At 48.5% G+C, this 11,239-nt stretch overlaps 1 protein-coding gene across 1 annotated transcript; it reads right to left on the reverse strand.

Moving 5' to 3' along the window:
* Nucleotides 1-252: 252 nt before the first annotated feature.
* On the reverse strand, nucleotides 253-10,578 carry LOC146189407 (uncharacterized). Its single transcript, XM_084604238.1, has 4 exons — nucleotides 10,085-10,578; nucleotides 7,723-8,991; nucleotides 5,650-5,880; nucleotides 253-624 (listed from the first exon to the last, which is right to left on the reverse strand). The coding sequence occupies exons 1-4, from the start codon at nucleotides 10,451-10,453 to the stop codon at nucleotides 427-429; spliced, it is 2,067 nt and encodes a 688-aa protein (XP_084460364.1). The 5' UTR covers nucleotides 10,454-10,578; the 3' UTR covers nucleotides 253-426.
* Between the last annotated feature and the right edge of the window lie 661 nt (nucleotides 10,579-11,239).

Genomic DNA, 11,239 nt, shown 5'->3' on the forward strand with positions numbered 1-11,239 from the left:
CGCACATATACAAAATGTTTCACCGAAGAGTGTCAGGGGGTTTTAAAAATAGGTTTTTGAAGCAAAAAGTGCGTTTTCTTCGACATAACACTGCCAGCGGTCACCGTGCACTGGCATAGTAGAGCACACCACTGACTTGTTTTTAGCCTGTATTGACAGAGTGGCTCAGCATTATAACGTCCTAACCACTGAGCCATAGTGCCGCGCAACCATGTGAAGATAAAATTCGAATTCATGCGGGTTCTGCCTTGTTTTGTCTGTTTATCAGATTAGGGAAATAGTAGCATTACAAATTTTTGTTCCCTGAGGTTAGCTGCTGTTTTCGTGGCGTGAGAGCCCCTGAGGTTGGCCTGTGTAGTAGCTGCTAGTGTCCGGCATGTTGTGCGCCTTCTTTTCCCTTCAATCGTGCTTGACTTGGGGCGCGTGCTAAGTGCGTCGCAGCAGCGGCCTTTGCACACCCTTGGGACTGGCGGTGTGCGCAGGCATGGCCCGGCCTGTGGCCACCGAAGCGAGCGCCAACGAAGAGGCGGACAGCGTCGAGTGCAGCGCGGTGGTGAGAGTGGTTGACGTACTCCTCGGGCGTCGCCGCTGGTCTGCGCGTCTCCCGCACAGCTTGTCCCGAACCTGCAAGGAGCGTTCAAACCAAGAATAGCGTTTGAGCTTTGACCGGCGCAAAATGAATTGGTGGAGTGTTCATTTCCCCCCCGTTCACGCATTCGTTCGCGCTGAAATCTTACCACCTGGAAATGGCCTAATGTTCCGGTTTTGGTGAGGGCCATTCATAATAAGACGTGTATGCTGATTACCAAAATATACCCGTTTTCTCGCGATTGAATGTACTTTAATATTATTGTTTCTCATGGAAACGGAAATATAGCCGTGTCCTGTATTTTCCATTAATTTTATGTTATTGAAATTTGCCTTTAAAATAACGTTGTGCTTTATGATTTGTTTGAGAACTGGAATTTGGAAGAAACCAGTATTATGCTACCTTTTCGGTATTAGCAAAAAGTGTAGTCGCCAGCTAGTATGTTTCGATCATTTGATCATATACATTTTCTAATAATCGAAAGCTAAAAGTGATCAGGGTAGAATATGCCGTGGTACATCAACGTCGCCTTATTTCACAAGAATAAGTTTGCTTGATCATAAGCGCATATCATCAAACATTCTTAGAACATGCAGTTACGTTTTGTGCATCATGTAGACTCAAATCTATACCACTGCGTAAATGATGGAGCGCTCTGTAACCCCCAGGCGTAAACACACTAAAAAATATTTCGTGCAAGCATATCTCGGATTCCACGTTAATATCAGAATTTTTTGAAGCTTTGTTTCCCGATCGATTCCAATTTTGCAGTTCATATCCATCATTTTAAGGATGTATAAAGGCGGTTCAATGGAGTTGCTATTTTATTCATTATTTAATTATTAATTTCTTGGCATCTGGGGCAAACACAACGCAGTCTATGATCATTTTACCGAAAGTGATCTGCACTAACCGGCACTTCCTTTTTCTTTCACACGAGGTTACGCATTCCGAGCAGGGCAGTCAAATGCTCCGGAGCTCCGCCTACAGGCTTGCGAGGGGGGATACGCAGAGATCTTGCACTTGCATAGGGGAGCTAGAATTAGATATCCACCACCACACAAAGCCCTAACAAAGGAGGAAGCGACCGGCTGGCGCAGATTACAGACCAACTCCTTTCCTAACCTACACATACTTAATAAAATGTTCCCGACACAATACAGAGCCACCTGCCCTTGGTGCGATGCCACACCTACACTTTATCATATCACGTGGGAATGCGAACGCAACAAAGCATTCCACCAACACGAAAACCCGAGTGCGGAGCAATGGGAGAGTCGGCTCACCAGCAGCGAGCTCGCGACCCAAAGGGCCTTAGTGCAGCACGCGACTGATGCAGCACGACTCAGTGGAGCCTTGGAATAGGGGCCCACCCTTGCTGACGAGAAGTCTCAAGTCGCCAGCGCCAGAGAAGACGACGGAGACTTCACAACCGCGAAACCCTTAAAATATTCAATAAAGTTTTCACTCACTCACTCACTGCATTGTTCCAAAGAGGTTAAGGTATTTCACGAACGCGTTTTGAAAGTTTTCCGCCCAAAAACAACAACAACAACAAAAAACGACATAGGTTTAAAATTGCATTCGAAAGAAATGCTCAGCCCCATAACCTGTATTTCTTTGACAGGCGGCCCAGATTTGGCGTTGGCTTTACGACCATGCCCACGAATCCCTCTACACCTGTGGTCGTTATATCAGGTTTATTGATTTTGAATGCCTTTAGACTACAGGTTAGTAGGGAATAACTCAAGGCTCTCAGAATAGGCTGCGTACAAGGCAGCAGCAGAAAAAACAGGTCCCCGCTTCGGTAGCGGTACATGGCCAGTTTTATTTTGACTTGTAGAGCAAGACAAATGTGACTGAGCTCGCTGCCGATATTGCTGCTGTCCTACCCGTTGACGACAATGAATGCTGTTCGGTCTTCTAAAGAGACTTGTTGATGCTCGTGATGCGACGTCTCGGTAGATGGTATTTTCAGTTTCTGCGTCCGGTTCACTGAAGCTAGGCTGCCGCCATGATGGGCAAACACTGGGGTCGGTGCTGGCTACCGCAATACCAGTGGTCGCAGGTCTAGCACACGCGTGAGGGATGCACAGTGCTGCAACGAACCTGTATAAATTTGTATTAAAAATATTGACCTTCATTATCTATTATCTCGCTAGTCATCTATATTAAAAGTAAGTCAACAGGGAGAATCATCTTTGAGAAGAAAGCGCACAGACAACTTGCGCGGTCTTCTCAGGTGAGAGTTTCTTGGCGCCGACGCCGTTACGAAGAAGAAAATAAGGCATTCTGCGTTTGAAATCTTCGGATTATCCTATGAGCATACGCTTGCCTTGCAGATAGCTGACTTTGGGCTGCAGCCGAAGGTTGGATCGTTCGCAGCGTCCCCAAAAGGCATCCTCATTTTGTTTTTGCAGCTCGTTTACAGCTGCTCGTGGGTTTTCGTGCGTCGGGACCTATGCACGAGGCTACATTGAACTCACAGATGCCAGGTTCTATTGAACAAGGCTTCCCATTGAAATTATGTTTCTGTCTTTGTCAGTTGGGTCAGTGGTTCGGCAGTGGATATTAAACTTTGACTAATCTTCGCAATTTTATGGTATTTGCCCCTTGCCCACCCATTTCTTGTAGGCTAGGTTTAGAAACTGAAGTGGTTATCCTCGGCCACAGGCGAAGAACGTAAATGACAATTTTATGCATTGCTGAGGCGAATACGCTGCAAATATACCCCACCAGCGCCGTTAAGTACTATCAGGGCGATGAAACCAGACTTCAAAATGACAATACCCTACCAAGGCCGCAACCACAGCACACGGAGAAACCCCGAGGTCGGAAGCCCGGTGCCAGCGTGCAATGCAAGGATACGAACAATCAACCTTGAAGTCGCTATCGAAGGTTTCACGGTTACTGCCTTTGTGGACATGGGCGTTGACTACCTAGTCATCAGTTATGCATTCGCTCCTCCATTAACGAAAGAAACAATCACTTGGTATGGGTGGCTGCTCAACAAAGTTGGTAGTTAGATTAGTAAGCCGCCAAAGCCATGCATCGCAAAAGGAACTCAATTGAATATTTACCATGCCAGCTTTGGGTCTTAAGGACTGCTCTTGCAACATTCGTTTTGGCAGTTACTTTCTGCGTGAACATCAAGCGATCGTCAACATTCAAAAAGCATTAAGGTTTCACAGGACAAAGCCGAAATTGCTGCTAAAATTCTCAATCACGTGATTTCTTTAACGGTCGTCTACGAAGCAGTGAGCATACCGCCCGAGGGAGGCGTCACGTCCCCGTGAGTGCCGGATTACATCAAGACCGCCGTAGACGTAATCGAGGGTAACACAGTGTTGCCCTTGGATTGAGTACTCGGGATGGCAAGAAACACGCCCGTTTTCAAAATGAATACGCGGAAATGCTGATAACAAATTTGTCCGAAGAACGCTTATATTAAAACAAAAGCCACAATGATTGTTTTTCTGAACAAACAGAAGAATGTTTTGCGCCAGTAGCAACTCTGGCTGCCCATCTGATGACCTATATTCCTAATTTTGTTGCAGCTCTTAAGCTGCAAGCTTCCAATTTATGCAGAATGGTTAACGTACTTACCACGGGACTAAATGACGCTGCATTTATGGCCGCAGTACGTTGCGGGTGAGATACGTTGATTTATGTTTGCTTCAACCTGAGACAAAGCATAAACTTCCGTAGCACTGATCCGTGTGCTCAGCTGCAAACGTAAGATATGAAGCAAGCAATGTTCAATACTCTGTAAAATCGCAGCACTAAATGTAGCTTACAGTGTACAAAAGCATGGATTAATAGAGAAAAAATGGGAGGGCAATGCTAATGCTGCTAAAATATGAATAAGAAAGACCGCAAAGCTATAAAAAGTGATATACATAGTACCCTTCTGCAGTCGAGCTTTTTCACCTCCTCTCCAAACTGTCATTGCCCGACCGAGCGAGGCGAAGCGGAGAGCTTCGTACAATAGTAGGAGCGCCTTTCGCGAAGCTTGTCTAGAGCGTTCGAGCATGAGACGCACATGCGTTTGGGTCCAGCCATCAGACGACAAGTGCCGTTTCTTCGCCGACTGCACTTCTATTGTGCAGCTGTTGTCATCAAAGCGCGATGCCAAAGAAGCCGCCATGTCTTCCTTCTGTTGCAAGCAGTGCTGATGCGTGGGTTGTGATTGGACGTCAATAATTAAACTGAGGCACACGATCTCAGTAATGCTCTTTCACCCCTGTTTTCCATGCGTTAGCATTAAAAAGATCATGAGGCAGAAAAAAGTGCACAGAACTGTGTGTGCACCGAGTGTCTGGCCGCAGAGGTGCAGCGGCTCGATAATATTGTCACGGTATTGGCGACGGTATTAGCCCTAATAATATTGTCACGGTATTAGCCCTAGTCGCCAACACCCAGCACCTCCACCAGATTTGTCACGGTATTGGCGACTAGGGCTAGGTTATCACAGCTGGTGCAGGTGGAATTACACGGTCCAAGCTTTTGGTACGTCCTGTGAGTCCGGAGCCGATTCACTTCGTCCTTTTTCTCCGAGCGCCACTTCAACGTCTTTCGCTCCGAGCGCCCCCTGGCAATATCATCATCATCATCAGGCGTCTCCCATATATCTCCAATTAACCCGGTTCTGTGCTAGCTGCATCCACTTGACCCGTGAGAACTTCTTAACCTCATCCGGCCACCTAATTTTCATCGATAATATCGATGACATGATAATCGATAAGTAATAATTGGATATAGATAATAACATAGTAATTGCCTATAGCCAACTCTGTGTTCTCTTCAAAATTCAGGTAGGCCATTTAGACTTCGGCCCACCAGACCCTAGAAATTTCACTTCGTTTGAATTTAACCAACATTTTTGTGCATAGACAACTCGGCGGGGACTGTCAAATTTGGGCGGGCCATGTCCACAGAATTGGTGTGCTTCCATATTCATCGCGCGTTGGAAGCTTCGTGCATCATTGGAATATTTTTGTTTTCTGGGCTGATGTTTTCAGACATATTTCAGCAAAATATATGTGCGAATGGCTTCTTACCATGCGAAAAATGCTCCTCTTGAATGTGAACGCAAGGAATATGAAAGCGCCCTGCAGACCGCAGAGCACGATGAATGGGTACCAGAGGGCGCGCTGGCCACTGAGAGCAGCCGCAAAGCCGAACAGCCACGTCAGTCCGAACACCACGGCGAGCTTGACGTAGAGCGCTAGGCGGCTCTGCTCACTACTGCCAGCGCCGCCGCAGGATGCCGACCTCCGGGCCACCTTGGTCTGCAAAGAGGAAGCCAGCATGAACTTTAGCGAGTACTACCAGTACTACTTCGGTTTCGCTGGATGTTGCATATTCACACCCCGTCATGGTGCTCCCTGAGGTTTCTTGAGTCTATGGCATCGCTTCACGGCTGGCGACCCACCACGCGCGCATTCATGGTCATTCATTCAATCGTGTCAACAACGGCCTACCCCTCCCCATTAACATGGTTCGTTAAATGTGGCTACCCAGCCTTCTACAACTATTACACTTCGTTTGACCTCAATGTGTAACAGAATACCTATTTTTCCTTTTTCATGTATAACAACAGGAAATTCCCTTTTTTTTACGTAAACATGCATCTCATGTTTGGCTCTCAATGCAATACTGCCCATCATTTTCGCTCTTCCCAGTTTGGTTATATTATTGTCCTGATTTTAAAAGCACCTGTTCCTGTAGCATGTCCGACATTGTTGTCGGATGGTACATGTACGATATCGAATATGACGATGCTTTCAAGAGATTTTTATTAATGCGTAAACATTAAGTGGCTGTGTTTGAAGGAGCTTGTTCCCAGACTTTTTCATCACGATTGCGGTATACTCGAAAGAGACGAAAAAGAACACTTGTATGCGAAAAAGGACCAAGGAATCTCGCCAGGAAAATCGTGTGGTCGAAGGAGTCATTACGTGAATAATTGTAGGCAAAAATGCCAATCAGACGTCGAAATAACCGAGCGAGATAATGTCGACGTCTAAACGAACGTGGCGTCACGCTACCGGTCGACAACATGTGTTCCGACGTCTGAGGGTAAAGTGCAGATAAATGATCGAAATCGATCAAAAAGTGATTGAGTGCCAAATAAATGAAATATAATTAGGGAAAAAGAGGGCGAAGAGGAGCAAAGAAACGCATAAATGGAGACAAGCTTGTGGTGACGTCACCTCGGCGTTGTTGCTATGGTGACCGCCGTTATGGCGTCCCTAGCAACCGCGCACCGCCCTAGCGCCCCTAGAAACGGTGACGGCATGGAGAGGAGAGGAGGCGCGCCGATGCAAAAAAAAAAAAAAAAAAACATCGCGGTGGCCTAGCTTAGAGTAGGCAATGTTTACGTATTCCTCTAGTGTGGGTGACCGCAGTGATCTGAAACGTTTTTGCTAAATTGCTATTCGTGACCTACCTCATGACTTCTCCCGAGTGTAGAGTTCTGCGGGGATTGCGCGATTCATCTCGAACGCCGAATTTCTATATCAAAATTCGCGCCTGAAAAAAATTACTCGAGCAAGGATGGAAATATCAGGGGGGTAACCATATGCAAATCATGCAAACAGCCGCTGCGTGTTCAGGAAACGCTGGTATGCAGTTATATCAAATAGCGTAGTCACTTCACTTTTGAGCAGTACTGTACCCCCCCGCCCCCCCTTCGTTATTATTCTACTCGCTCTGTCACCCTCTCATAGTGTGAATGTTCATCCTCTCTTGATTTGACCAAGGCATTGCTCAGTTGTTAGCTGTGCTTATGTGCACCTTCGACAACTCTATCAAGAAGAGCAGTCGAACCTCCCTTTTAAGTAATAAGCAAGCTTGTACATATGTTGGTTTATCTCACGCTTTGCAAGAGTGTACCAGCCAGGAGGCGATTCTGTGTACATTGCACCTTATTATTAGCCTTCTTAAGCGGGATATCACGCGACTAGTATTTTTTATAACGAGCGGTTATGATCGAAAATCTTAAATATCTACAGTATTGTTTTGCGCGGTTCCCTCTAAGATGATATTCTTTTAATTGCGCATTAATATGCGTGCTCGCCTCATAATTGTTAAGAACAGCGAAAAGAAACGTCATTATCGGTGAAAATTACCTGTTGAGTGGTTTGGTGGATGCTTCGCGCCGTCAGCAAGAAGAGAACGGTGTTGGCGATCAGCAGGAGAAGTACAGGCGCCCCGAAGAAAGCGATGAGACTTAGCGGCCGATTTATCCAGCAGTAAGGCCAGCCGTACGAAGGACTCCAGGGTGAGTCTGGCATCACGTACTGTAGCGTTGACGATGCTGCTATAATCAGCGCCGGTGCGAACCAGGCATACGTGGAGTATGCCGCAAACGCACTTCCGGCTCGCGAGCTTCCACTGACACCCTTGCGGAAAGTACGCTGGACGTCCATCGCCATCACGTTCATCCAGAAGAATGCTGCCAAGTGGGCCGCGTGAGAAACGACCGCACACGCACTGCAAACCGCCGAGCCGGGCGATAGGAATAGTCCGCCAGCCACAAAGCTGGCCTGAGCCACCAGGACCGAAAGCGCGAGGCAGAGGACCAGCCTGGATGGCCCAGTTCTGAGTTTAGGTATCAGGGAATAGGCTATCACGTGGAACACGAGACACACCACGGATATTAGCAGCATCACTGTGGACAAAACCTCTTCGAAGCCTACAGGCCTAAGGGCAGCCGGCGATGCTGACATGCACGCCATCACTGCGTCGGGTCCGTCCCGGTGCCAGCGGTCCGGTTTCAGTTCTTCAAAGCCAGGCGCTGGAAGAATTGTAGCGTCGTCTTGCACGACGACCTTGTTGAGCCGAAGTCGAGTCCACTGGCAGTCGTCGCGTTGCACGCAGACGTCGCTAGGACATCCGAGCGGCACGCACTTTTGAGCGAACGGTTCGTAGATCTCATCGCGTCCGCAGATGTTGTTCGCTTCGCTCCAGGTTGCCGTTGCGTGCCAATTGCTGAAGTCCATGACGACCGCGTAAGACACGGGCCCAGCAGGAGGGTATTTGTCCGGTGGGCCCTGTTGGGCTTCCAGGTGGCAGCTGAGGTCTTCCACTGGAGCCTCGTGGCAAAGTGCGCAGTGCAAGTTTCTGTAGACGAGCATACGGTGCTTGTCTTCTACCATGCTTGCGTAGCTGTGGCATTTGTCGCGGATTGTGACATTATCGTAGGAGTCAGGGCATGCCATTACCAAGGGCCTTGGTCGGCAAGGTGTGACGTTTAACGTTTGGGCAGAGTCTTTGTCACTGAGCTCCTTGATTGATATGCTGCACCGCGGTCTAATTTTGGCGGCACCCCAGCGGAAAGTCACTGTTCGAAGCTGCGAGGAGTAGCGCATGTCTGTCGCCGTTCCATCCTTGAGTGCCTGCGAGTGTGAAATAATTACCCGCCAGCTTTCGTGCTTACTTTTGATCACATGCAATTTGGTTTGTTGCTAGTCCTGAGATCCGTTTGGGCACTGACATCCAAAGACGGGAGAGGGCCCGATGATGGTAACGACGGTCTCTTTGGGTGATTTTTGTGATTGTGTGAAATCACACTAGTCTATTCCTCACAAGTTATCTGAAAGCTTGTAAAGTCTGACGGTGTCTTTACTAGCGTAAATTACACTGGAATGTTCATATGCGTTCTCCGCACCTCTCTTGCCGTCTGTGACAAATTACACAGCTGGCCGATGTTTCCAGCATTTTTAAAGTTCTCCCTTTGTCGCCTCGAATTTTTTGCAGGCAACTTCGGATGTGTGAAGCAACTGGGCGAGAAACCTTCCACATCTCATCTCGTTTTGGTGAAGAACAAATTTTTGAGCTTGGATTTGGCCATTGCGGACAATGACTCATTCTGTCGCTAATAATCGCGAATCTACCAAACAACGCGCACACAATGGGGTTTACGAAATCATTCGACGGTGTGGATTGTCATCATTGGATAGAACTAAGTTTGATTGGACGTTCTAAAATACTTTAAAATATTTCTATTCAGTGTATTAAAAAAACTGTTCGATAAGTCAGAACAGACTACGAAACATTGTTATTAGCAGTTCAATATATTATAAATGAAAACAAAATTTGCCTTTAGTGAGTCTGCAGAAACATTCAGCCTACTGTTGCGCTAAAGTAAACGAAGCGGAATAGTTTCGAGAAAAGCGCCCGTTACGCGGCGTTAGGGAGGCAGTAGTGAGGACGCTCCTGTCTGCCAAAAATCCGCTGGTTATGTGTGAAGAGGTTCAAAAGCCATGTCACAAGGATGTCAGGTTCAAAAGATATGGAACATTCGTAAGCACAGGTTACAAACTACATCCGAGTAATATGCACACCACTCTGCGTATCCATTGGCGACCTTTTTAGGCTTGCTTGTGCAACAGTAAGGAGAGGCTTTCAGCTTTTTCGATCACCGCTCTTTTGCCGTCCTTTTGCAGTGTGGTATATTAGGGCATTCACCATAGCAACTCCCCTCCTTACCTGAGAGGCGTTTGTCGGAGTGCAATCCATCAGATTCAGCTCCCAGGCGCGCAGGTCCCTGGTGTCGCCATTACAGGACGCGCAGTAGACATTCCTGTAGAGCACCCCTGAACGGCGACTTAGTACGGGCAAGTCGTCGAGTAAGGATAACCTGAGGTTGATTCGGTTCTGTGCCTCGCACCTCAGCTTGGTTTCATCACTGTCGACGATTGGGGTCCACCCGTCTGGGCAACTCATGACAGCCAGCAAGTCGCGCTTGGATCCTGCCGGTACACAGGCGAATCGCGGAGTGCGAACTGTTTTTAGGAATCGGTCCGCGCAGCAGTCGCCATGTTCAAAGCATTCCTGCCGCGTCCTACACGTGCACATGTTGGGCTTGACCCCACTCGCATCGCAGCGGTCTAGGCAGGTAGTGTCATTCAGTCCCGCCGCGATGCGTTCCTCGAGGAGCTCGTCTGGGGTTATCGTCTCCCCCTCGACCGAGCTCTCCGCTGGGAGCCACGCTGAAGCGATGACTAGAAAAAGTAGAACGCGCCCACGAACAGAGGCCGAGAGCGACCGAACTGGCTGGCGGCGGTCAATGGCGGCCGCCATGGCCGGGTGTTTGCGGCCCGAGCTGGTTTCCTCAGAGCGGAGTGGCAATCCAGGGCTGGCCGCTTTTACGGTGGTACGCCGCTGCTTCCAGCTTGGCTGGCTCCAGGGCGGCGGCGTGTTTATTTTACCGCGCCGTGGTTGTTGCTGCTGCCGGACGATTGCAACGTCGCCCGCGGTGCCTGTATGGCTGCGGGTAACCGTCGCCAATGGCGACGTCATTGCCGGCAATGATGATGCGCCGGCTTCCGAGAGGCGGCTTCATTTCAATCTGCTGGGCTGTATTCAGGTTTAGCCTTGTGGTTGGGCCTGCAAATAAATAAGAGGGGTTGGAGGGGCACGCTGGAGCTAAGTGGGAGGGGGATATATGAGCGATGAGTGCAGCAATTGACGATTCACTGCCGGTCGCGAGTGAAGCGGCCTCAGCAATCGGCAGTGCTTATTCATTTTTACGCCGGAAGAAGCGGCGAGCTGAAAACTTCGCTCCGCATGCTGTCGTAAAATGGGGCCCAGCGAACGCATGCCGCGTGTCTGAATATAGCACAATGCGGGCGCCAAAGTTTG

The sequence above is a fragment of the Amblyomma maculatum genome, chromosome 5 (genome assembly GCF_055883805.1).
Source record: "Amblyomma maculatum isolate TAMU_Amacu chromosome 5, ASM5588380v1, whole genome shotgun sequence".
NCBI classification, from domain to species: domain Eukaryota; kingdom Metazoa; phylum Arthropoda; class Arachnida; order Ixodida; family Ixodidae; genus Amblyomma; species Amblyomma maculatum.

Coding starts and splice junctions, on each gene's coding strand:
- LOC146189407 (XM_084604238.1), bottom strand. CDS start 10,453: ATGTGCACGTGTAGGACGCGGCAGGAATGCTTTGAACATGGCGACTGC. Junction 8,992..10,084: donor CTCCGACAAACGCCTCTCAG/GTAAGGAGGGGA, acceptor TCACACTCGCAG/GCACTCAAGGATGGAACGGC. Junction 625..5,649: donor AGAGGAGCATTTTTCGCATG/GTAAGAAGCCAT, acceptor CGCTCCTTGCAG/GTTCGGGACAAGCTGTGCGG.